Source organism: Protomyctophum parallelum, assembly GCF_964188405.1.
Source record: "Protomyctophum parallelum genome assembly, chromosome: 10".
In the NCBI taxonomy this organism is placed as follows: Eukaryota; Metazoa; Chordata; class Actinopteri; order Myctophiformes; family Myctophidae; genus Protomyctophum; species Protomyctophum parallelum.
This window is the reverse complement of record NC_139704.1, coordinates 16,898,738-16,926,152: the sequence shown is the minus strand read 5'-3', so window position 1 is coordinate 16,926,152 and position 27,415 is coordinate 16,898,738. Positions and strand designations below refer to the sequence as shown.

The 27,415-nt window shown below is 46.0% G+C and overlaps 1 protein-coding gene across 1 annotated transcript; it reads left to right on the top strand.

Annotated features, from left to right (window-relative positions):
- The first annotated feature begins 3,171 nt into the window (after positions 1-3,171).
- ism1 (isthmin 1) lies at positions 3,172-22,087 on the top strand. Its single transcript, XM_083774744.1, has 6 exons — positions 3,172-3,616; positions 12,901-13,134; positions 14,716-15,022; positions 17,072-17,215; positions 19,014-19,103; positions 19,964-22,087. The coding sequence occupies exons 1-6, from the start codon at positions 3,479-3,481 to the stop codon at positions 20,479-20,481; spliced, it is 1,431 nt and encodes a 476-aa protein (XP_083630870.1). The 5' UTR covers positions 3,172-3,478; the 3' UTR covers positions 20,482-22,087.
- Positions 22,088-27,415: the final 5,328 nt, after the last annotated feature.

The following is a 27,415-nucleotide window of genomic DNA, read 5'->3' as shown; positions in this document are numbered from 1 at the left end:
CCCATAGCCCATGTCAAAACCCAATTGGGCCCAGATGGACATGTTAGCTGGGTAGTTGGATGATTTCACAATATATAATTCAGTTCGGAGTGGAAATTCTAACAATATGCTTCAATACCATGTATACCATGTACCAATGCATGCCATGTACAATTCGGACACCGATTTAATTTCATTTAAACCATCTTTTCACATCAGGGTTCCTAACACAGAATGATTTAAGATGGCACACATGGCATAGGCCTGGAAGTCTGGGGATGACAAAAAGAAGTTTGAAAAGATGGACTTTTTGTGTGTGCAATGTGAGTGCTTGAGTGAGACAATTCCAATAGTGTTGGGCAGAATAAGGGACGTTAATTGGCAAAAAACGAAATAGCTATTAATTCAAGTATCTGCAATAATTGCGACCACAGGTCGCAGTTAACTATGACGTTGTGCATTTCCCATCAGTTGTTTGGTTGGTCACCCCAGGCATGACCATATGGTCATGCCTTGTGACATCATCAGGGATGGAGATCCCTGATGTCATCAATATTAATTATGGAGATCATTGATGTCATCAATATTGACAATCAACTCTATATCTGACCTCAAACCCTTAGATCTCCATATATGGAGCTGACCTGTTCTGATTTCCCATAATATGTTGATCCTTCCCCATCCATCTTCCTCTTCGATGTCTCCCTTTTGACTGATACCTGTCCTGCCCCAAAGTTATTTGTGCAGCCGCACCCGGCAGACGGCGAACATTTGAGTTCTCAACAGGCCTGAAAATTAAGGCCCGGCCCTACCTGGGCCCTCATCAAACCCTGTACACTCAAGACACGCTTCATATATGGCCAGTACAGAATTCATTCCATATGTTGATCTGACCCCCCCATGCCAAAGCGCCAGCGCTCGTCCAGCAGCCTGCTGTCACCCAGGTGGATGCGTGCTGGCGACCTATAGGTCACAAAGCTTAGAGAGGCCTCTAAGATTTGGGTGCTTGTGCAATGTATTGTCTGTAGTTTTCAATTACGAAGTGTTTTAATCACGTTTGTGACTGAACGCCATTTGTTTACTTCCTGTTTAAATTGAGCATAATTCCACACCCCTCTCGCTCTCTCCCCTGTATCGTCCATTATTTCTGCGAAAATACAATCGCCTATAAACACAAACGCCTGGTGACTGGGTGGGCGACCTCCCCAGGCTTTTCATGGCGACCTCGCTGAACTTTGTGGGCGACCGTACAGGTGGGAATTGGGGGCGACCATACCATACCTGGCATTCACTGGAGAATATCCTGTTAACGCACTCATTTTGACAGCCCAATGTATCTCATCAGGTTTCAACGAATATAAACAAAGAATACCAAACGAGTCGCCCTTACTTTTATGCTTAAACGGTTAAACCTAACCTTATTCCCAACCTTAACCTCAGTAAAACTATGCCTAAACTAACCTTTACCTAAACTTAACCCCAGTAAAACTATGCCTAACCCTAAACTTATTTCTCAAACTTTTTCTCAATAAAACAAAGTAAAGAATACAAGAACCGTCGGACCGAGCAGTCGGCGTGAGGTCGCCGGAAAACATCGAGCGGCGAGATGGTTTAGGGGCGACCGTACCTGATTGATTGATTGATTGATTTATTAACAGTTTGCAGAATTATAGTACATTTCAAGTACAACAACTGTGAGTCGACGACACCATAAAGCATTACAATACGGCCCACCATTTTCAATTCATCAAAACAATTAGAGACGTATGAATATACACAACTATATAGTCAAAACAGGAAATCATCATAGAGGAGGAAAAAGGGAAAAGAAACATACAGTGAGGGGAAAAAGGGTAGGCCTACCTAAACGAATACACACACGCACACACACACACACACACACACACACACACACACACACACACACACACACACACACACACACACACACACACACACACACACATATAGGCCTATATATTTTTTTATAATACAAATTAGTGCTGCACAATTAAGCGAAAAGAAATTCAGACACCAATATGCAATCTCATTTTGTGAAGAATCGTGCTCGGCACTATAGCCTAGTTGGCTGTGTGTCCAATACATTTTAGTTACTCTGTTTTTGTTTGCTTTTTAAATTAATATTTTCAGGGAAAATCTTTGAATCGTGTGAGAAATCGTGATCTCAATTCTTGTGGAGGAAATTTACGTTTGAGCAAGAATAGTGCAGCAGTCTAATACATACATTTCGAGTGTGTAGGCCTACTATTGATAAGTATAACTGCAGTCAGAGACTAAGTTGAAGCCCCTGTGCCACGGGCATTAAAGAGTTACAAAAAGGAAAAAAAAGAAAAGAGAACTAGGGGGAGGGAGTCTTGACAGCAAACCAGCCGAGGGGCGTATAAAATCACTTCGGGAGCGCACAACAGAACAGGACCAGCATGTGTGCCTCTGTAAACCGTGCTTTGCTTTGGTACTACTATTTGGTTCATTCAGCAATCAGCAGCAGCACTTCATTTGAGACTCATGCAAGTAATCTGCAGCCGAATGGATGCACATCGCTTCTAAAGAGCACAGAACTCCTTTAAGTAGCCCCAGAGGGGACGATATTTTTTGGCTGTGGACACTTTTTGTTCGAAAGGTATAGAACTTCTTTCAAACCATCCTTTTTTGCAGCGTTTTTCTTTTTCTTCTTTTCGGATTGGTGTCCATTTCTCACGTTGCGCACAATTATTCATTATGTGGACAAGTCAAAGAATGTGCACCGCGGTTGAGATGGAGGGACAGAACAGTGATTTGTCAGCCTAGAGGAGAATGTGGCGGGGGGATACTACGGTGGTCTCTTGAGAGTGGAAACCGACGGGGGCGCAACAAGAGATAGCCTATACAGTGCGTTCTGCCCTGTGCGCTCGAAGCGCTGCAAACCAATGCATACATTTTTTAAATGGGCAGACCTTCCTAGAATCTCGCTGATATGCTTTTAATGTATAGCCTACGTTTAAGCCTAAACTAACCTCTTTTGTGAGGATATATTTCAAGAGGGGGTAAAAGAAAAACAAATAAGATAAAATTAGCATTATACAGCCGCCGAGGATCTGGGCTTTCATCTCTGTATCGTGCTGGCAGTAACTTTGTGAACTGATTTGAAGGTGGTTACTTTTGTTTTGACCGATCGTTTCCAAAAGAGTGAACTTTTGGGGAAGAGAGAGATCGTGCCGACAGACCGCGCTGCAGGGGCCGCTGGACCTCGACCGAACCACTGCCCCCGGCCGGCCACCACCACAGTTCCCCTCCGTCCCAGCAGTGTGTTGTTCGATCCCCCCCCTATTCCCTTCACATTGTAATTCTGGTTCCCGAAGTGGCTCCGAAGTGGTGTTGCGGCTCCTCGTCCCCGGCGGATCCGGAGATCGGAGTCTCTGCGGCGGGAGGAGGCGGCGGCGTCGGGGCTCCCATCATTGCCGCCACCGCGCACTGTCCAAAGAGCGGGCGCGTTAAGAGGATGGTTCGACTGGCCGCAGAACTCTTGCTACTACTGGGACTCCTGCTGCTAACTTTGCACATAACGGTATTGCGGAGCAGTCCACTGCCGCAAGGAAATGTCACTTTGAGCCTGGAGCAGGACACTTTACTGACTGAGGTGAGTTGATCTATTCTAAACCAAACCATACTGCAACTGCACCACTTCTTCAGTCTACACCAAATCACTTCACAAGTTCTGTGAGTTTTTAGATCTGTAAATGTTTCCCCCCCAGAATATGGATGCTGGGGTTCGAAGTGGCTAGAGAATTATATATTTGTTTCTTATGATATGCTTCTGAAGATAAATGATATATACGAAAGAAACGCTTGCCAGCTGATATAAAAGGGTCTTGTTGTGAGCAGCCTAAATGGTCACAGATGGTTTTGATAAGATGCTCATATAAGCCTGTGGCTGCAGCAGCAGGTAATATAAAGCCTCCTTTCCCCGATGGTGCTTTTGGAGACTTTCGAGAAGAAGAAGGATGCTGTCTGTCTCTCTATATAGGTTGTCCCCTGGGAATGGCAGTCAGTCAGTGGAGAGAAATGGAAGATGAGGCAGGGTCAGGGGGTCGAGTCCCCCTACACACACCCCTCCATTGTTGGAGGTTAAATGCTAGCTGCAGGCACTTCTCTGTCATCATGGACTCATCACTGTCATCGTCCTAGCGCTCGGTTGATGAGACAAGGGGGGGTACCTCCAGGGGTTAAGATCTGAACCCCCGGCTGTAACCGCGCCCTCCACACACACACACACACACTCACACGGCCCTATACATGACTTATCTTAGTTGCGACTAGTGCGATGTCTGTTCTTGCGTATATAATGCACCTTGGTTGAAATGACCTCGGACACAGTGGAAACAAAGATGAAGATTGAGTCTATAAGCAGGTTAAATTATTTGAGAATGAAAGCGAGGTGGCTCGAATGAAAAAAAATAACAGACTGTCATATAGCAAAGATTCACAAGGGTCATGTGATATGTGTTGAAGTTGGTGTATATGACTACATCTGATCCTACTAGTGTAGAAAAGTAAATCAAGCTGCATCTTTAGAAAGAACACAGATGCTGAAACCTTTGTGTGTGTGTGTGTGTGTGTGTGTGTGTTGTTTGTGTGTGTGTGTGTGTGTGTGTGTGTGTGTGTGTGTGTGTGTGTGTACGGCTCTCATTGAAAGTCTGGTTGGCAACTGTTTTTTTGGGGTGAGAACACCACAAAGCCAGGCCGTCACTTGTTAGCATGACGCTGCCTCAGACAGGTTTAATAGTTTAACTGCCCTTTTTAACATCAGAGCAAAGCATGCCTCCAAATCCTGACCCAAGGGTTAAGACGGGTTCAGGATCAACAGGCTTCAGCAGAAGATGTTAAGCATCCTTCGGCTCCGTTTTGATGTATTTTTAGTGTGCCACTGAAATACCACGGCCACTCACGGACCACTGTGCATGCGTGAGCTAATGATACATGGCGTTCATACCTACTGGGCAGGCTTGGCGTGGCTCTTCCCCTATTAAATGGTTTAATTGGGATGCTGGGACATGATTGGAAATGTTGGGAATGGGAATGTCCGCTCGCCGACCGCGTATACAGCAGAGGACGGTTTAGTGCCGACCTTTTTTGTCTCTGCGGATGCTGCTCGTCATCATCACCACAACCGCAGGTTGACCTGAGAGTGCTCAGTGGCGAGCACCGCGTTCCCATTGGATGTCGTGGCATGCGAGGCGAGTAGGGGGAACTATCCCAGGAATTCGCTAAGCATTTGTCACATGGCCAGAATGTTAGATAGAAGCAGAAGGACCAGGGTCACGTGGGAGATCTTCCCAAGGAATCCTAGTATACAGTATCACCCTAACCGCGGCAGGGCGGCAGTAGCTCAGCGGTAGGGTGGCCGGTATAGAACAGCCGGATGGGAACTGCAAAGGGTCCCAGTTCGTTCCCGGTCTCCGCCCAGAGTTAGTGTCGAAGTGTCCTTGAGCAAAATGCTGAAGACCCGAATTGCTCCTGATGTGGAGGTTGCGGCCTTGCATGGTTTCCTCCGGGCATGAATGTGTGTGTGAATGGGTGAATGTAATGCACAATCTAAGCGTTTCTGGGGGTTTGTTGCCCACGCTACAAGTTGAAGCCACGCACTAGCGTCATTTCCATCCACCAGCTGTTTAAAAACCCCGAAGGGACGCACGCCTGGAATAGGCGCTTTCTTGACGCTACTGTCTGATCATACCCTCTGGATAAAGTGTTAGAAATGCACCATTTACCAATAACCCATCCCACTGACACTACACGTTAATAAGTGACCTTTATGAGTACATTTGGTTCCATGTTTACACTCGTCTCCCACCCAAAACTCCACATCTCCCACGTCTCCCAATGAAGCCTGAATTGTTTTGTGCTCATGAATGGACTGCTCTGCACAGTCCAATCCAGTGAGGCCATGCTTCACTGGTCCACTACTGAAGACCATGATGTCACCTTTTGCCAGGGCTTGTCACGGCCCAGGGGGCATATTGTCATCTCAAGGTGTCATATTTAAAGTGCCATTCACCGAGAGACACACAAATGACAGAATGTGGCTGCATGCACCTGCAGAAAGAGAGAGAGCGATCATAGACTTAGCAATATTAACACTGATACACAGAGGCTGCTTATCTTTAAGGGTGAGTTATACTTAATAAGCCTCACAATGAGTCACAGACAATGTGTTATAGATGTAGATCGGCTACCGTATTGTCATTTTTCAATGTGTGACACGTCACGCAACAATGGATATGCATCGTGTTGTTCATGGAAATACAGTTTCATCAATAAGTCTAGTTTCCACAGCAAACTAGCAACTAACTAGCTACTGTCTTTGTTAGCATAATGATGCCTCCGTTGTTGTCCCGTCCGCTGTGTGTGTGACAGAGCAAAATGAGCACGCATGCACCACACACACAGTATGTGGCGTGCCACACAGGGGGAAGGATGCTTTTCTCTTTCACCTAAAAGTGTAAGAGTTGAAAAGCATCTGACACAATGTCCACTGCCTTCATTTCCTGCCAGTCTCCCTGGGGGGGAAGCGCCCCACAGCCCCCCCCCCCCCCCCCCCAGTGGCTCCCAATTGAAAATGGAGTCATGCTCCTTTAAGCAGGCCCTCACAAAGTGTAAAAGGGGGGACGGACGCGGGAATACCAGGACGTGCAGTGAGATGTGATGGGGTTGGGGGGGGGGGCTGCTTCATTCATGGCTTTTTCAGGGTAGGGGGGACATCCTGGGAGGCCCCAGATGAACTGAGGGAATGGCGTGTCACTTTTGATCTTCAAATTAGAGCACGTCCTATTGGTTGTGGAAGAGCTCTGATGAGCAGTATTATAACATAAGCCCTGGCCTGAAGTAGCCTGCCATTATAAGGAAAAACCACAGAGCTTTTGTTTTTTAAAGACGCTGTTCCTACAGTACCACTCATTACTGACTCCCATTTACAGTCCCACCCCTTAATAAAACATTCACTGACCGTGGTCAGTCAGGGCTCCATACTTGGTGCACTCCCGTCTACGGCATATCTCTTTGCCGAACATAGCCGATCTACAAGATCAACAAGCTATTCTATTTCTGGCAGAATGTTCATTCCCAGACTACAGGGATGCTAGGGCTCATGTGGTTGATGATTTTTGTATCACATGTGTGATTTTTGTTTTTCATTAAACAATCTAAATTTCTTCCATTTCCCTTTTGTCTTCTGAGTGTTTACTGTGCTTTGTTTAATGATTTTATCTTCATCACATCCCTAAACTGATAGGACTTCTGTAGGCCAAAGGAATATCCTTTGGCCTACAGCAGTGGTATTCCTAGGGAATGTGTTGTAAGCCATTTGACATACTTTGGCAAACATAAGCAGTCGTCTAGGAAATCATTGAAGGTGATGCAACAGCAATAGATATGATCATTTTAATGAGTTTCAACTGCCTACAGAAAGAAAAGAGCATACTTAGGAGGCAGAACAGTACGCAAGAAAGGCCACAAGCCAGATTCACACGCACACACGCACGCACGCACACACACACACACACACACACACACACACACACACACACACACACACACACACACACACACACACACACACACACACACACACACACACACACACACACACACACACACACACACACACACACACACACACACACCATAATAGTGGTAATGGCTGACAGTTAAGTACATTTCTCAAACCAACCAACTTATTGGTAACTTCACAGAAACTGTCCAAGGTGCTGAAATACACTTATTGTCATAGAAGTGACGGTAGCTCTAGCACAATTGATTGAAGATTGATTGAAGTTTATCTTTAGGACAACACACTGTCAACACACAGCTTTGCCAGTCAGTTAAAATGATCAAATTGTCAGTAGACTACTGTAATTCCCTGAGCACTAATAGCAATATTCAAAACCGTTTGGATGAAGTAAATGGCAAGCATTCTGAGATTAGCATAAGCATTTGCCAAACCCCCCCGAGGGGGAACATCATTATATCTGGTAAAAGCATTTGCAAGTATCTCTTTGTGATATATTGCATAAAGACAGAGGTAAAACACTCATCTTGTGTAGGTACGGTTATGGCCAGGCACTAGAGTGAATTCAATTGGCATTGTGTGAACGTTATGCTTTCCTGGTGAAACATCTCGCAGCTGACAGATGTACTGTATGTAGATCAGAGGAGGCACATGGTAGAGTACATGCTCCTCTGGCCAACAGCTGCAACAGGGACTGAAGTACAAATGAATGGCCTGTTTTTTAATGGAACCAGAAAATGGCCGCCACTGCTATGCCCTATAATCTAGAGCCAAATTCCAATGCCCAAAATCTCGGCCACTCACTCAACTCACACTCGGTCACTCCAGCATGGCAGTGTTACGGGGAAATTAGTGACCTGCCGAGATATGTGACCATCTTGTTGACTTCACATAACTTACATGGAGGTCTAAATACGTGGCCTAAATACCGCTCGGTTGAACTCTGCTAATAAACAAACCACAATCATTTATGTTCGGACACTGACATTATGTGATTGTCTACACGATTGTCACATATTTCAGCAGGTCACCAATTTCACAGTAACATGCTGGAGTGGCCGAGTGTGAGTGAGCAAGTGGCCGAGATTTGGGGTATTGGAATTCAGCTTACCCACAGCCCTCCTTTGAGACCAGATTCACTCTTTCCCGGAGCATTCTACCCAATGGTTTTGAGGTTATAATTCTGTGAGGGTAGGGTTAAGGTTAGGGTTAGGCATAGTGTTTGTGTCTTTGTGAGGTTAGGGTCAGGGTTAAGATTCAGGCATAGTTGTTGTGAGGTTAAGGTTAGGCCAGCTCAGTGGCCTTGTGGTTAAGGTGTCCGCCCTGGGACTGGGTTCGATCCCGGGCCGGGTCATACCAAAGACTCTGAAAGATGGGACCCAGTGCCTCCCTGCTTGGCACCCAGCATCAAGGGTTGGATTGGGGGTAAGTCCCTGCGACATACTAGCATCATGTCCAGGGGGTGTACTTGTACATCATGCTGCCTCACGCTACAGAAACAGGAGATGGGCCTCATGGCTCGGCAAGGCTAAGGTAGCCCCCCTTTGATGAGTAGATTATTCTTACCATATCATCATGAGCATTACTGAGGACCAATTATATGAAGATAGGTTGAAAATGGGTAAAGTCGTCCTTTAAGGCAGTGGTTCCCAAAGTGGGGTCCGGGGACCCCTAGGTCCTTGAGAGAGTTCCAGGGGGTCCCCAGCTAAATGATAATTAGGAACCAAATGGACCCTTATGGGTCTGTAACTCTGAGACCCCTAACAGGTCCATTTGGTTCCATTTGTACACTCAGAGTTGGCAGCGGGGGCAGTGTCTTGAGTGAACAGGGTTTGATGAGGGCCCAGGTTTGGCCGGGCCTTAAGTTTTGGGCCTGTTGAGAACTCTAGTTTTCGCCAGCTGCCGGGCGCAGCTGAACTACGGGTGGGTAAGGATCAACATATGGAATCAGAACAGGTCAGCTCCATATATGAAGATGGAGGTGTGATGTCACAAGGTGTGACCATATATGGAGGCGTGATGTCACGAGGCGTTACCATATATGGAAGTGTGGCGCGACACACGGAAATTCAGGTTTTCATAGTAAATGCGACGACCTACAGTCGCAATAAATATAATAAAGTTGGGAAATGACTGGTATAGTCTGGTTTCTTCTGGCAACCACACTAATGATTATTATGCTTAGTTGCTTACGTATGAAATGACATAGGCGTAACATGTAAATGGAAAAATCACACCTGTGTGAAGTGAGGGGCGCTCTTATCATCAATCATGAATCACATTCCGTGCTCAACCAATCAAATCATCACAAATGTCATTCCGGCCAATCTTCACTTTTCTGTCCTCCCCTTTGACTTCGATGTTTGTGTTTACACGGACACGGAAAGCTGGGCATAGGAGGGGATAGCGCCCCTCAAAAAAACAAACTAGAATGGACCCTTGTGGAACACCACACGTGAGCTGGGCTGAAGAAGAGTCATTACCAACAACAACAACAGAAAATGGTCCGTTGCTAGGGTTTAAGTGATGTATTTTAGCCTGTAGCACTTGCTGTAGCACTTGCCCTAGCCTCGATAACCTTACAGGCCTATGCATATATACTAGGCTCAACTTATGTAACTTAGATAGCATTTTATGTAGACATAGCACTCTATAGTTAGTGTATACACGACGTAGTTTCATTATATGCAGTAGATATTCCACTGTTAGGTCCTTAGCTTACGTATGATTCATGATTTTTACATTTTATGTATTTGATGTAATTACCATGTTTTTTTGTTCTTGCTTACTGTAAATCGCTCTGGATTTACAGCAAGAAATCTAAATTGTAAATTGTATTTCTTCACTTTAGTCACAGCTGATGAGCGACTTCAGAAGACTGGGGACTGGAGGGTTGACTTATCACATGGACACCTCAAAGCCCGAGAGCCATGTTTCACATGGCTGATGTTCACATGATTTACACAGGGAGGCTAGTGCTTCAACCCAAAAACTATGCTTTTGGGCTGAAATGACCGAGTCCCAGTGTTCCATATCCTGTTTATCTCAGAGCCATAATTTGTTGGTCTCGGTCAATAACAGAACATTCTTTGTGGTAATAATTGGAATCTTAATTCCCTGAATGTTTAAATCACTTACTCTCTCTCTCTCTCTCTCTCTCTCTCTCTCTCTCTCTCTCTCTCGTTCACGGATTTTATGATTTTGTTTATCTTATGAGGTGTACAGCATTCTTATTTTATTTGGGTGCACTCAAAAATGTTGAACTCATTTATTGTAACCTTTGGTCACGATTAGGCACAATTATAGATATATAATTATCTAGTTATATGGCCACTAAAAAGATCAATTCATATTTCAAGTTTTGAGGTATCTCATAATAAATGTATAAGCCACATGTGTCACTCACAATGAAAGGGATATGCAGTCGGTTTGTGCCTGTCTGTATTTTTTAAGATTTGTTTTTCTGCCTTTATTGATAGTATCAAGTGAAGACGGACAGGAAAGAGGGAGAGAGACATGCAGCAAAAGGTCGTCATGAACGTGACTAAAACAAAATGAAAACTATTCAAGAGACCATGACTAAAGCTAAATCAAAATTTGCTGTAAAAAACAACACTGCCCAGAGCGCACCGTGGCCGTGTGTTGACTGTGTGTGTGTGTGTGTGTGTGTGTGTGTGTGTGTGTGTGTGTGGGTGTGTGTGTGTGGGTGGGTGGGTGGGTGGGGGTCTTTTAACGTCCACCACAACGTGACTGAGATGACACTTTTTGTCTGTGACATGGCCACCACAACGGTACTGCCTGCCATATTCTCAGGCCTCTCTGCCCCGGCCACAAAAACACTGGGGGGAGAAAGAAATGGGAGAAGAAAAAAAAGCAAAAACAAGGCGCAAGATTGATGGCTGTCTTTGATCTTATTTTCTGCCACCCTAGAATGGATGATTGCCGGCTACTTATAGCTGTCTGTCCAATTGCGGAGTAATTGCTCCTTCTGTGCATATGTGACAGGGGACATATGCCTCCTCAGCCGTCCTTTTGGGACGTATTTACAACCCCTCGTCAGACAACGGGAGTGTTTTTCTGTCTACCAGAAGGGAGAAGCAATTATTTTGCAATGTTTGCTCAGGTTTCTGTCTATATAGCCCTGGCCATGGACATGGACACGGAACCGTCAGGCTGACATAGTTATTTTCTAACAACCAGTGCAAAGAATCATAACATGCTATATATATATATGTCCACTACATAATACTATGGTAAAGAATCATAACATGCTATATATATATGTCCACTACATAATACTATGGTAAAGAAGTCGAATTTTCTGTTGGTTAAAAATGGAGCAAAAACATTTAAAAAAGCTACGTGACATAGGTCCTGAGTATAGGCCTTCCTTTAGTGGTTTTATGGTTTGGAGGAAGCAGACAGCAGCAAATGTCTGTTGTTTGTCCTGCGTTTACATTGGCCGTAGGTGTTTCAGTGTGTCTGTCTTGCTGTGTTTGGAACATTTGACAATTAAGACTGTCCACAGGATGAGTGAACCCCATGCCAGCATGAGATGTCGGTCTAATGTTGCTGAGCTGGTAGATCGACTTTGGATCTTGAGGGACATACTGACCAGTATAGTTAATATTAAGTAACTATGTACCGAATTCTGTGAGAAGGAGATCTTTATATCAGAAATATTGTTATCCGTGATGGGGAAACTGGAATAAGTTCAACTTTGTTGTCACAGCACAGGTTTACAGGTAGTATTATTTGCAGTTCAGGAAAGGGGAAAATAAAAGAGATAGGAAGAAAACCACCTTTACACAAACTGACCTTTATTCAATTGCTCTTTCAGTTTGGTTGTGCTTTGCATAAGGATGTTTGAGTTATCCCACAATCATAAACGCACTTCCCTAAAAAAACAGCTAGTTTCTGCAAATGTTTGATCTTTCAAAACAGTGGTTTTCAACCCTTTTCATATCAAGGCTAATTATTTATTCAGCATATTTAGCCATGGACCAAAATTCGATGACATTTAGCCTCTCAGAACCAAAACTAAAGAATACTTTGTTATTGTTGAATAACAATTTGGCAACATCTTCGTACCAAGATGTAATGTACTGCAGATGTTTAACAATAATTTAGCTCTTGAGGGCTTACGGGTCCATTTGGTTTCATTCTACACTCTCCAAGAGTTAACAATCTGTAAGGGGTCCATTTGGTTATCAACTCTCCATCATTTAGCTGGGGACCACCTGGAAGTTTGGAACCCCCTCAAGGACCACTGCTTTAAAACCCGCTGCTTTCAAATAACGAAATAATGCAATTCATAACATAACCCCATCATGTCCTTCTTTTCTGCCTATTTACAGAACAATATCAATGTAAAAAGCAGCTCGTCTGCCCAGCTGGCCCCTGAGGACCGGAGGTCAGGTCCAGAGCACCGGTCAGCAGCCCAGCGGCCCGGCGGTACCCTGCCTTGGGGCCAGGGTGCTGCTGCAGGGGGCAGCCTGCAGCGGGACGGGCCCGGGGCCTTTCTGTTGGACCTGCACAACTTCCCTGACTTCTCCAAAGCTGACATCAATGGACAGAATCCAAACATACAGGTAACCAGTTTCGCGCGCATGTGTGTGTGTGTGTTGTGTGTGTGTGTGCGTGCATGCACGCTAGGGATCAGTGGTTGAAAGTAACTAACTACCGGTAAGTACATTTACTTAAGTACTGTACTTAAGTACAATTTTGAGGTATTTGTACTTTACTTGAGTATTTCCAATTTCCAATACTGTGCATGTGTGCACCTGCATGTGTGTGTGTGTGTGTGTGTGTGTGTGTGTGTGTGTGTGTCTCCACCTCTCTGCGAGACATGGCTACTCAAGCACATAGGACAGGAAGAGCAAACAGGAAGGGTCAGAATAGCTTGGTGCACATCGCTACCCCCTTTCTCTCCCTCCCTTCCTCCCGAGGCTCCCTCCTTCCCTCTCTCTCTCTCTCGCCATCCCCCTTCACACTCTCTCCTACTCCGAGCGAGCGCAGCTCAAGATAGACGCTGAGGTCAAATCTCACGTCCATCATAATGACAGCTGAAAGGCAGACACTAACCACCAATGCCTCACTGCTAACCCAATGTGCAGGGAGGGCTGACTGCAGCTTATGTAAATGTGTGGCGAAGCCCTTCGCCCCGTAAGTCCCCTTAGTGTGCAGATGGCGGAGCAACCGCTGCCATGTTTAAATCATTCCCACTGTTTAATCCGGCGAGGGGGTCTCCTCCTTTTCCCATTTCTGAGAGCATCTCACTGCTAAACCCGAGCACGGACAAAGTGAATTAACATCTCAAGATGTGGGAAGAGAGAGCAGGGCAAGCAATTGAGCAAGAGAGTGAGGGTCTGGGTAGAGGGTGGTGGTGGTGGTGGTGGTGGTGGGGGTGGAGGGGACCTCTTTGATCCTGGGATTCATCTGGCTTTCATGGTCTGGAGGAGGCTGAGCAGCCCTTTGAACTCACTGTTTAGGTGGAGAGAGCCAGGGAGTAGGTGGGAGGGTGGCTGTGCACCAGAGTGGAGGTCTCCCCCCCCCCCCACCTCATCTGTGAGGCACATGTGTTAGGACATGGAGGGGGGGGGGGATATTGGCAACAGAGGGGATCAGAAAGTGTCACCCACCCCCTCTAGGCTTGTCCCCTTGTAGTCGAATAATCAATGAATTGGTCGGTTTGGTCTTAAGTCAACCGCGCACGCACGCACACACACACACACACACGTGCCCAGAAGAATTTCTCTCCAAATTATTGTTGTCACGGTGCGTCTCTAGGACCCAAAATGCTGAACAGACAGGCAGGAGCAGAGAAGGTCCAATTTGAGTATTTATTATACTGAAAACACTAGGTGAACAGAACACCATAACAAACATCTATACTCAAGCAGGGAAGATACACAGGTGAACAGAACTAACAATCAACAGGGATTGGCTGGGAGACTTAACAGGACACAGGAGGAGAAAACTAGTAATCACAGGGGAGGTGCGACAAGACAGGCAAACAACAACTAGGCAAAATAGGAAACACTATAGGACAGCACTACATAATAAAAGTATACAGTACAGTTCATGACAATTATACTGTATAGAAGCCTCTCTTCTCCTGCGTTAACCATGGATTGGATTTCTCTCTCGTGTGTTCCTTCCTGAACCTATAGGTGACTATCGAGGTGGTGGACGGCTTGGAGGGCTCTGAGCCAGAGAAGGGCCTCCACAAGGAGAACAAACCCAACTGGGCTGCTACCAACTGGAGGAACTGGTGGCCGAACACCTCCTCTGCCTCTTCGGCCTCCTCCTCCTCCTCCTCGGCATCGGCCTCCACGCCCCATCGGACACAGGAGGACCAGGACCAGGACCAAGCCTTCGGGACCAAGTCCGAGGACAGCAACTTCCTCCGTCCCCTGGGAGACTGGGACAGGAGAGGAGGCACGGGAGGAGGCAGCAGCAAGGCTCAGGCAGAGTATGGTGAGTGTGTGTTACCCGAGTACTGTATTTGTGCCTGTTTGAGTGCTGAAAATAGTCGATCTACAAGCTCACAACGCGTCGCACTGCGATGCATTGTTAGCTTGTAGATCGGCTATTTTCAGCATGCAAGCAATCATAAAAAGACTTGTGTCTTTTACGTATACCTGATCTCTTGTGCACTAGTCCATTCCTAACATTTTAGTCTAGTTTTTATTTGTTGACGAAATTGGGAATATATTTAGTCTTAGTTTTAGTCACCATAGCTTAGTTTTCCATTTCGTTTTCGTCAGTGAAAAAAGGTAGTCGACGGACATTTTTCGTCATAGTATTGAATCATAGTATTGAATCAAAAAGTTACGGATGGTGGCCGTGTAACTTATTTTTTCCACCGGAAATGAGTGTACACTGAGTGAGCAAGTCATATACTATTTACTCGGGATCCAGGGGCTCTCATTTGAACGCCGGTGGACACAGCATTGCCACAGACGGGGCATAGTTTGATGTGGAATCTGTAATTTGCAGATTTGCTGATTCAAGCTGTCACCATAATAAGTACAGTCATTCCAGCCCGGGCCTCTGGGAGCCCTTGATTGAAGCCTTTAACACTCTTTTATGAGACGGATTCCTCTGCGGTGCGGCCCTGGCTATGTGACACAGTTTAAACGCCTCCCCGACATCAAAGTCCCACAGCCGGAACGGGGCCAGGAGAGCAGCGATGGAGGCTGCCGTACTCATTCTCACAAGCCTCTCCAGAGAGGAACCCCGCAGATAAATCTGCTACGGAAGAATTCACATTCATTCTCGTTTACAGTATCCCATCCTCTCCGTGTTGCAGCATGCCCAAACCAACATGGTTGAACAGGAATGCATGGGCAATTTCATCGACTCCGCTTATGGCTGCTAGGAATGAGCTTTCGTCAACTGCTTCTTGTCAATGTCAAACCATTGACCACGTTTAGTGCATTTGGCTTATCAACAACGGTGAACTCCGGCTCGTCTAGGTTCCACGCCACGCCAGTGGACCAGAACATTATTTTATCCTTGTTTTTTCTCATGGTTTGAAACATTATAATAGTCAGAAATGCACGCTGGGCGGTGTTGGACTGTCAATCAAACATGTTGCGTTCGCTCAATTGCGTCTGTGTGCGACACGTTTAGCTAACAGCAAGTTGCTCCTTGTCTTCCTATGCTTGGATGAGTTGCCAACAGCTCTTTGGCCATAATACTGTACATGCAGAGAGGGTTGAAGAGGTGGAGCTAGATCACAATCTGGCCTCGCATTCATCTAAAATGCTCATAATGAGGGGCAGATGTTGGTGCGTGTGTGTATGCGTGCGTGTCAACTTGTGGACATTTATTCTGCTCATTATTAATGGGGTCAATTGCTTTCAAGATTTGAAGGGGGATCGGAAGCCTGGATTGATCACACTGTAGCTGCTTCCATGCATATACATCCATTACAGTGATCTGCCCAACGGTAATTTTACGGTAAAGTTAAAGAGGATTTCTTACCTTCAGGTCCCGTTTTTATTAAGTATATGAACAGCAGATAGACCTCTGACCTACTGTTGGCAGTGTGCCATTATATCAGAGCAGGTTCTGTACAAATCTGTAGCAGTGGATAGAATTTCAGTCTCGCAGTTGTAATCTGCCAAATGCTCCCTGACTGTGCCATCAATTTAGCCCCTCTAGAAAGGGCACGATCACAATAGGTCAGTCAGATGGGTTCACTGGCTCTCTAGAGGACACTGGTGGGGCTTTTAGATTCATAAGGTGCATTCTCTCACTCGTTGGATGAGCATCACTCTTGCACTCACACTGGACATGACATGTTCACTTGCTATACAATAATGTGTCGATGTCGATCGGATAGTTGAACTTAAAATCTTTTCAAAATGGTAAAAAAAAAGAAAAAAAAGGCCATCCCTATTTTGGGACAATATAGGGGAAACTTTTATTATTATTATTTGTCCTATATAGGCCACTCAGGTGGACTGTTGTAGAGGAGAGCGTCTCTCATTCTTCATGGGTTCTCTCTCTCTCCTTCAGATTACATCGATGGGGAAGGGGATTGGAGTAACTGGTCTGCATGCAGTGTGAGCTGTGGGAATGGAAACCAGAAGAGAACCAGGTCCTGTGGCTACGCCTGCACTGCCACAGAGTCACGCACTTGTGACATGCCCAACTGTCCAGGTAAAGGGAACATATACTGTGTACTGTCCAGGTAAAGGGAACATATACTGTGTACTGTCCAGGTAAAGGGAACATATACTGTACACACTTCCCATTCTGGGCGGGGAACCCCTTTTGGTGTTTTAAGCATTATGTTATACTTTAGCTATTGAAAAATAGCAGATTTACAAGCTCGTAGCGCGGAGTGCGAGCTTGAGAGTGTTAAAATGTTAAAATGGCCACACCCCCCAGTTTAAGTATGCCTGGTTTGCCTGGTGGGTGGTGATCCACCCAAAGGAGGGGATGATATTGTGATGTCACTATAGCACTGTCATTTTAATTGGGCCTTTTGACCTGGGCCTCGATTGGGCCTTTTGAGAAACCAAAAATACACAGGGAAGACTTATTTCAATATTAGTTTATAACCACACCTGGGTGTCTATTAGAGTAATATTAACTCCATAGACACATACAAAACAGAAAAAGTAAAAAAGATATCACGGCAATCCATCTTTAAATAATTCCATCTGTCAGAGGTTTTGGGAGAGTGCATACAGATTTGGGCCAGCAAGTACGGTACTTTCCAGAACAGCGGAATCCCTGAACATTAGAAAACATGTTGCTTCAGAGGACATAATATCCACAACAGATTTACCAATACCAACATTTTAGTTAATAGACCATAAGCGTTTAGTTAGAAACCAGTCGAGTGTAGAGTCCTTGTCTTCCAAAGGTTTCCAGCCTGCGTTGCTACGCCCCGTCAATTTGTTTTGTCACTTTGCTACTCAAGTGACAAAACTAATTCACACAACGTAGCGAAGCGAGCTGAAAACCAGGCTATGGTTCCACACTAGCTGCTGCAACATGTTTCGCATTGAGGTGATGCCGGAGGCTTGACGCGCTGCGGTGACAACTGAAGCAAATTCTTTATTCTATTGCATAATTTGTACACAACAGTGCTTTAATCCACGCTATCGGATAGCTTTTAAAATTTCCCTTCCATGGGGACAAGCAAAGCGATCTCAGTGTCTTCTTCATACATTCGTATGGCCTTGTGGTTAGAGTGTCCGCCCTGAAACTGGGAGCTCTGGGTTCCATCCCCGGCCGGGTCATACCAAAGACTAAAAATGGGACCCAATGCCTCTCTGCTTGGCACTCCGAATGAAAGGGTTGGATTGGGGGGGGGGGGGTCATGATTCCCGAGTGCGGCACGGCTGCAGCTCACCGCTTCTTGGCTGCGTCTCACCGCTCCAAGAGATGGGTCAAATGCGGAGAACAAATTTCACTGCGGTAACGTGTGACACATCGTACGACTTTGACTTTGTATTGGGTGCACCACTGCTACTCTTGGGTTTGTTGCTGTCTGTCGTCACTCAATGCACGTTGGTTTCTGGTTTGGTGAATCGGTCCGCCTGAAACTCGTCCAGTGAGGAACGTTCCGGCGGTGAAAACATGAACGCGATTAAAATGCATATTTTCTTTAGCAAAATAAAGCCTTAAAGTCCTGGCATAGTATAGTGTAGCACTGATCTGGCAATACATTACATTGAACTGCACGTGGTGCGTCTTCGACTCGACTCTGAGGAAGACGCACCGCGTGCCTAAACATTTGTATTTTGTGTTGCCTGATATGTGTAAAAAGAAAAATCGCTAGTATCGTCACACTACGTTACTAAAGTCGCAATAACAATATTGAGGTATTTAATTTTGTGCATATTGGCCAGACCCAGTTGTAAGTACCTATACAGTATTATGTAGTACCAGCGTCAACGAATTCCATCTTTTGCTGGACCAATCATCACTCTCCATCCTTCCACAGGGATTGAAGATGCCTTCAGGACAGCAGCCACTGAAGTGAGCCTGCTGGCTGGAACAGACGAGTTTAACGCCACAGAGCTCTTTGGTGTCGGTAAGAACCCTCTCATCATTACTCCACTCCTGCTGGGGTCGACCACTCGGGACTATCGGTCATTCAGGCAAGACGGTCCTCGCGCTGTCCAGTATGGACCGTCCATCTGGCACACGTGTAATAAGACCGGCTTTGCTGAACTAGACACGACGTTCCATGTTCATTGAGCGTAGTAACCTTGCATGGGGATGATGGGAAACACAGCAGAACACGAAGCAACTTTACAGGCTTCCCTAGTTTGGGCATGTCATTATGAGCAGATATTTTCAACACTGTTCACAATATTCCAACACAAACTGCAGATATATACAGTAAGCTTGGAAATATTTTTACGATAATACGAGAATGTATAAAATTGGCCTTAAAGGTATATTCAGTGATTTCACTCAAAAAACCTATAGGTTTCGTTTTTGGCTGGGACCTAAGCCTTTCATCCAATCAGGATAGAGAGCCAAAAACGAAACCTAAGGTTTTTTGACCCCCAGGGGTTAACTGGGGACAGGGAGGAACTCCTTATATGGTCAGCACACTCTATAGTAGAGAGGATTATCACAACAAAACAAAAAAATAAGTGATATTTGAATTAAGTGAAATCACTGAATATACCTTTAAGTGGTTAAGAGCGCATCCGGTCTGTCTGTCTGTCTCTCCTTCTGTGTTTCTGTCTATCTCTCTTTGTTTGTTCCCAATCAGCTCAGATGTCAACCAGCACGGAAAAACACCCCATACAGTACATACACCTTCAGTCACACCACTCATCTTCCTATTTTCATCTTCTAACGCTAGACGAGAAGGGTGGGGGCGGGTTTATGCGGGAGTTATGGCGTTTTGACGCTCTGCATGCCCTTAATGTCTTCCAGACACCGACAGCTGCGAGCGCTGGATGAACTGCAAGAGTGAGTTCCTGAAGAAGTACATGACCAAGGTGGCCAACGACCTGCCGGGCTGCCCGTGCCAGTACCCCACCGAGGTGGCGTACAGCACGGCCGACGTGCACGACCCCGCCGCGCGCCGCCCCTTCCGCTGGAAGGACGCCAGCGGGCCCAAGGAGCGGCTGGAGATCTACAAGCCCACGGCGCGCTACTGCATCCGCTCCATGCTGACGCTGGAGTCCACCACGCTGGCGGCGCAGCACTGCTGCTACGACGAGGCCATGCGGCTGGTGACGCGCGGCAAGGGCGCCGGCACGCCCAACCTCATCAGCACCGAGTTCTCGGCCGACCTGCACTACAAGGTGGACGTGCTGCCCTGGATCGTCTGCAAGGGCGACTGGAGCCGCTACAACCAGGCCAGGCCGCCCAACAACGGGCGTAAGTGCCCGGACAATCCCCAGGACGAAGACTATTACAAGCAGTTCGAGGAGGCCAGGGAGTTCTAATTTATAAGCCCGCTCCTCGGCTCTAAAAAGAGAGGAAGGGGAGAAACGCAAAAAATGAAAATAAATACATAAAAAAAAAGAAAAAATCGCCTATGCTTCACGAATCGGTGCTGAAACCATTGGCTCTTATTATAGTTCAGTTTCAGGTCCAGTGACAGTAGGATGAACCTTTTGGGCTCTGGCTGAAAACATACCCAAGCAATGGAACTCCCCCAAAACAGAGCCACATCCTTCCCTTATTGGACCCAAGGACCAGAGACAAAGTATAGTTTTTGTTTTTCCAATAAAATACGACTCTTAAATGATGAGTAAAATCAACGATGATTATTTTTTGCAAATAGGTAATTATTAGTCAATGATAATTCTTTCTATGTTGGTTACTAAAAGGGAGAACTTGCTAAAAGGGAAAAGTAACTGTGTGTAATGTTCTGTGTAGATCGTCCCCGCTTCTGTAGATCGTTAATGTCTGGTGAATTTTGAGAGGCCAGAGATAATCGGTGGAACAATAAGAACCACCATGTTTTTAGAATGGTTGTAATGTGGGCCCCAAGGAAATAAGAAATGCATGGGGGGAGGGGAGCGGGTGGGGGAGTAGACATCCCATCCATAGCCTGCAGAGGAATGGGAACGAATTCTACCCCATATTTGTTCTACCCCATTTTTTTTACCCCATGTTGGTTTGGTTAATTGTAATAATCGGGTCCTCATGTATGCTTGTATGTTTATTTAGCATGCACATTTTTTTTTTTAATTCTTTTAGTTTTTCATGAATAATTTACGACCATGCTCTTTGTCCTTGATGCGTCAATCTCTTTAGTGTAAAAAAAGAACTCTTGCGTTATTTTTGTAAAGTATTTATTAAGTTGTAGCTGTGTCCCCGCGTTGGGTGTCCATGAGTGTGGTTTCCAATTGACTTTAGCCTGCTTTATACTTGTTTTTGTGCACTGGTGTCCCGCTCACACAATAGTTGATCCAGCCCGATCTCACCCAAACACAGTAGTACGGACATAGTATAGTCCGTACATAGTATATATGGAATTGCCAGTCCGTGCTATTTCACCGTGTTTGTGTGAGATCGGGTTTGACATTATTTATGATTCTGTGCTATTGGGTTACAACTCGGACGGGGCCGAGTCGGCTCAACCGAACATCGCAACGTTCGAAGTGGCAACATGTGCGCTTTAGCGCGCTCTGCGGTCTCTCTCGTGGCTCAAGTTCAGTAGAGACGGCGCTCCTCCGTCAAAATGTATGGGGGAGGATTTCAGTGTAATATGTACGGATTTTGGGGTTTTCCTAGGCGTGTATGTACGGAAATGCCAATCCATGCTTTTTCACCGTGTTTGGGTGAGACCGGGTTGGCTGAATATTGTATGTAGATGTGCCATTTCCGGCGCAGGACACCATTGTATGTATAAACCAGGCTTCATGGCTCAATCAATGCTCAATGCTAACTTGAGATAACCTGTCAAATTTACTGCCATAGCTGTGAGGAGCCACCTTATCTCAAGTTAGAATTAAAGAGCCGTAGAATATAAAAGAATGTGTGAATACAGTTGTATGGAAAGATTCTGGAGATATAAATGTTTAAATAAAAAAGAAATTCTAATTGTGTCCGCTGGAGAAAGAAAAATCACAGACTTTGATTTACGAGGTCGTATTATGTTAATCTCGCAGAAAGATCACCGCGATAACAATTCTAACTCTCTTATGAGGATATTAGCAAGCTTAGTGGAATATTGCCAGTGGACCCGGAGAAGGATCAGCTGCTATTAAATTACCCTCCCTGCTGTCAGAGAAAACAGAGAAAATTCATCCAGGGAGAGAGATAGAGGAGGAAGGGGAGGGTGGGGGGGGGCTTCCAATTAAACTCACCCAACAACTTAAGCCAGTGCACAAGACTTCCATTAGTTCCATCCAGTATGGCAGTAAGGCCCAGTCTTTTGATGGGATTGTGATATTCCTTGGGAGAGGGTGAGTGAGGAGGGTACGGTTCCCTTGAATGTGACTCAAATTCTTTGTCTTTGGCATGCATCCTCACATTCCTGGGTAATTTCTCAGTGTGTGTGTACACATGCGCCCACACACACACACACACACACACACACACACACACACACACAGGGATGCAGGATGCCGCCTCCTTTTCGATAGCGGGGGACCTCTGACCATTCCCTCTCCGCTGAGTGCAGCGTAGTCATTGTGACACAGAGAAAGCCATTCATGGCGGTGCCCTCATTCCCTGCAGCGTGGCTCAGCTGGCCCTGGTGCTGCTGCTGCTGGGTCTGTCTTTATAGCAGCATGCAGGCCTCGGCATGCAACGTTCCGCTGCTGCAAAGCCTCCAGGCACTCCTTTGCAACCTCCGAGCTGCTTGTACTATTCATACAAAACATTCCTCGCTATACACGCATCCTTCACTGTATCTTGGCCCGCTTTTTCTTCTTTTTTTAATCCGCCGCTGAATACATTTGTCAGCTATACTCGCCGCCCGCCGGCCTCAGATGCATGCTTTATAATCATGGGGTCTTCAACAGCTAGGGGGCTCAGGAATGTCCACTAATAGGTCAGTGTCATGGTCAGCACAGTATCATCATCATCAAGTATATCAGTATTATCATACATCATGTCACTATGAAGCTATAGAACGTTGAATGTGCCAAACACAATCTTATACAGTATGTAGTGGTGGGATGCTTCATCTGTCTCAGCTACTAGCTAAGTCAGCGGTTCCCAAACCTTTTCTGGCCATGTTACCTCCTGAGTCCTGACCTAGCTAGCCTCGGTACCAGGCTTTCATTTTTGTTGGTGCAAGAATTGAAAGCCTGGAGGAACGCATTGGCCGCTCTGGTCTAAAAGTGGGAGTCAACCCTTCCGGGTGGGCGTCGCTCCAAATGATGTGACGTAGCGCTGCACTAGGGGGGAGAGGAGGGGCCGGGGGTGACGGACAGATCGATGAGATCCAATCAGGGCGTGCGCAAATCTCAGCCGCGACCCGCCCCTCTAGACCAGAAACCTAACACGTTAGCTCAGGCTATGACCTAGCTGACGCACCACCCACACATGGAAATATGAATTGCATAAGCTATATATAGAGACATACTGTACATTTCCTATTTATCCACATGTATTTCAAATAAAACCATAGCACCACCATTAGCCTTTTCATGTCGCGCACCCCCCTAGAAGGCACTCGCGCACCACAGTTTGGGAACCCCTGAGCTAAGGGTCCTTAATTGGCCTGAAAAAGAAAATGATGAAGACCCCTGGCCCTGTCTTTATGTCATTCATTGATTCATTCTTTCTTTCATCATAAGCGACACATTTCATTCCATGAAATTATAGTACATCGGTCTACTGTTGATTTATTTATTTGTAATATTAAGAGTTTAAAAAAGAAAAAATCACTTTCACCCTGCATGGCGTAGCTACCATAGTTTAGCCATGCAATTACAGGCAAGCCATCTTCACAAATGTGGGAATAATAGGCCATAAGTGGTTATTATAAGCTGCTGTCTGGTCTGTCTCCGGCAGCACCCTCAGTAAAAGTGCAATGCGGGAGAAAGATTATAGTAACCAGCGAAGATCCTTCTCTAAACACTGTTTGCTGCTGAACAGGCCATGAAGATCAAAGGAAACGTGCTTGTTTTTTATTTTCAAACATCAGGCTCAAGTGGTGATGTAACACGTACACCCTCTTCCTGCTCCTCTTCCTTCTCCTTTCCAGTGTTGATTTTGACAGCAAAGTTTGATTTTGCTTTTAGTCAGAGTCTCTTGAAGAGTTTATTTAGTTTTAGTCACATTTTAGTCACCTGGAATAGTGTTAGTCTAGTTGTAGTCGACTAAATAGCATAATATTTTCATTGACTAAATCTACAGTTGATTTAGAAGACTAAAATGAATTTTGGCGGGCCTTGATGCCGTTGTAATGACTGATTTTACACTTGCGTTGCAAGTTTGTAGATCTGCTATTTTCAGCAAGCAACCAAGTGTAAAATGACTTGTGTCTTTTACTTATACTGGATCTCTTGTCCACTAGTCCCTCCCTAACATTTTAGTCTAGCTTTTATTTGTTGACGAAATTGTCAATATATTTAGTCTTAGTTTCGTTTAGTTTTCGTCAACAAAATCAACACTGCCTGGCTGGCACCTCCTTTCCAGACAGGCTGCATGTGTGTGTCTTGGTGAGCCGGCAATTACACATACAACCTTCGCCGTTTTCATCCCTCGGATGTTGTTGTTTCCCCCTCCCCTCCCCCCCGCCCTCTCACCACTTTGTACTTCCTGCATCCACCGAATAAGACATGCAGGCAGGTGTGTTTATTCCCTAAACACACTACAAATAGATGTTCCGTCCGCCGTTGGCAGGCAGGCGTATCACAGTATGTCTAAAACAAGGTAGTATAGCCTTGAGGATTTGGAACCACGTCGTGGGTGTTTGGAATAAATTATGTGAGAAGCTACTGTGTCATCAAGGTGGGAATTACAACTCCCAGTAGCAGAGAGGCAGGGTGTGTGTGTGTATGGGGGGGGGGGGGGGGGGGGGGGAACTCAACTTCAAATATATTGCCATGCATATAGCACTGTTGTCTCCCAGCAAGAAGGTGCTGGGGCGTGTGTGGAGATATCGTACATCTTTATTCCCGGGCCGGTTTCCTTGCTGGGCAGCCTGTGTGACGTCATGTCATGTGGGGCGGCGGTGGCTCAGGGGTAGAGTGGCTGGATGGTAACCGCAAGGTTGGCAGTTCGAACCCGGGCTCCCCCAGAGTTGGTGTCGAAGTGTCCTTGAGCAAGACACTGAACCGCTAATTGCTCCTGATGTGCTGGTGCGCCATCGGTGTATGAATGTATGGCCTCCGTCCCTCTCCCGCTCCAGGAGAGCATGGGCTCAGTGACCGGCCTGTACGGAGAGACCATCGTGGTGCCGTGTCCGTACCGCCTCCCACCGGGGGACAGCCTGAGAAGGGTGGCGTGGAAGTACATGAATGACGACGGCCATTCGACATGGCTTTTGTTTGGGAAGCTGAGCTACGCCGACGCGGGCAGCTACGCGTGCGAGGTCTCCTCGGCCGGCCTGACGTGTCGCCGGTCCTTTGACCTGGTGGTTGAAGGCTCGCCCGTGATCACCGGCTGGCAGCTGGCGACCACCTATGTCCTGAGTGCCTTGGTTAAAGGCGCTATATAATTGCACCATTTACCATGTGGGTCAATCAATAGGAATAGGAAGACAGAGAGACGTGGTGTGGGCCAATACAGTATAAATAATAGGGAGATATACTCCAGCCATCACTGTTTCTTTAGGAACAGTCTTTTCTAGTTATTAGTATTATAAAGTGCCATAGTGTCATAGTAAATCAGAATAGATATAAATAAAGTGTATTCACAGGTGTGATTTCTATAGCTCATGTTCCACCAAACCACTAGTTTTCATTTTTAGATTAGTGAAAATTAGGTCCATTTGTCTCATGCAATACAAAGAGTCTATAATTCCGTAAAGGGTTAGAACAGGAAGCTGTCATAATGCTCTTCAGGCCGAAAGGGTATTTCACCATTTGCAATAAGTGTTCACGGGAAATGCATTGTGTTGAGCCACATATAGCCCTGGTGTGAGGTGAGCATTAGCCCTGGTGTGGGCCGAGCATTAGCCCTGGTGTGGGCCGAGCATTAGCCCTGGTGTGGGATGAGCATTAGCCCTGGTGTGGGCTGAGCATTAGCCCTGGTGTGGGCTGAGCATTAGCCCTGGTGTGGGATGAGCATTAGCCCTGGTGTGGATGAGCATTAGCCCTGGTGTGGGCTGAGCATTAGCCCTGGTGTGGATGAGCATTAGCCCTGGTGTGGATGAGCATTAGCCCTGGTGTGGATGAACATTAGCCCTGGTGTGGGCTGAGCATTAGCCCTGGTGTGGATGAGCATTAGCCCTGGTGTGGGTGAGCATTAGCCCTGGTGTGGATGAGCATTAGCCCTGGTGTGGATGAGCATTAGCCCTGGTGTGGATGAGCATTAGCCCTGGTGTGGCTGAGCATTAGCCCTGGTGTGGATGAGCATTAGCCCTGGTGTGGATGAGCATTAGCCCTGGTGTGGATGAGCATTAGCCCTGGTGTGGGTGAGCATTAGCCCTGGTGTGGGTGAGCATTAGTATTTATGAAACTACACAGCCTGGGGAAACGGAAGTGAGGGCTCAGGGGGGACGACGACAACGACATCTCCTTTAGTTTCTACAAGCTTCCCAAATACAGACAGATGTTCACACTATTTATATATTTCTCAGAACTTTTGGATCGGTCCAACGCCTTCACACTATATTTTGTAATTTGGCTGTCACTATGACGTCACATTGAGCAGTGCACACAGTTTTTTCTGAAACACTCTGTTCTAGTTTATACTTGAAGATAACCGATTTTCAACGGAAAAAACCCAACTCATTGGCGGGTGAAGTTGTTTCCTCTTCCCTGCGGTATGGCGGGCATGAAGACACAGTGAAAAGGCACCGGGCTGAGAGGCTCAGTGCATCGGGGCTACAGGAAGGCCTCACATTTAAGTGCTATTTCCAGGGTTCTCCCTCTGCCGTGTCTCAAAGGATGCAAAGCACCACATTAGTGGTATATTGTCAAGGATCTGAAAGGGATCATTAGCATCACCCAAGATATCATTGTTGGTATTTTTGCCTCTATTTTTGTTATGAGAGGGAAAATTACGTCTGACAGTATTACACTGTTTTAGACCCAGTTTGACAGGGCTGCCTCTGTGGGAAGAGAGAAGAGGAGAGAGACTTAGAGAAGACGGAAAGAGAAGGAGAAAAACACTTGGACAGTGAATGACTTAACCATGTAAACCCTATATAAAGTATTTTTTTGGGGGGGGGGTACATTTTGGTATTTGAAAGTTTTACCTAGAATGACATGTCCAACATAGGGACGCCAGGGTTAACACTTAACTATT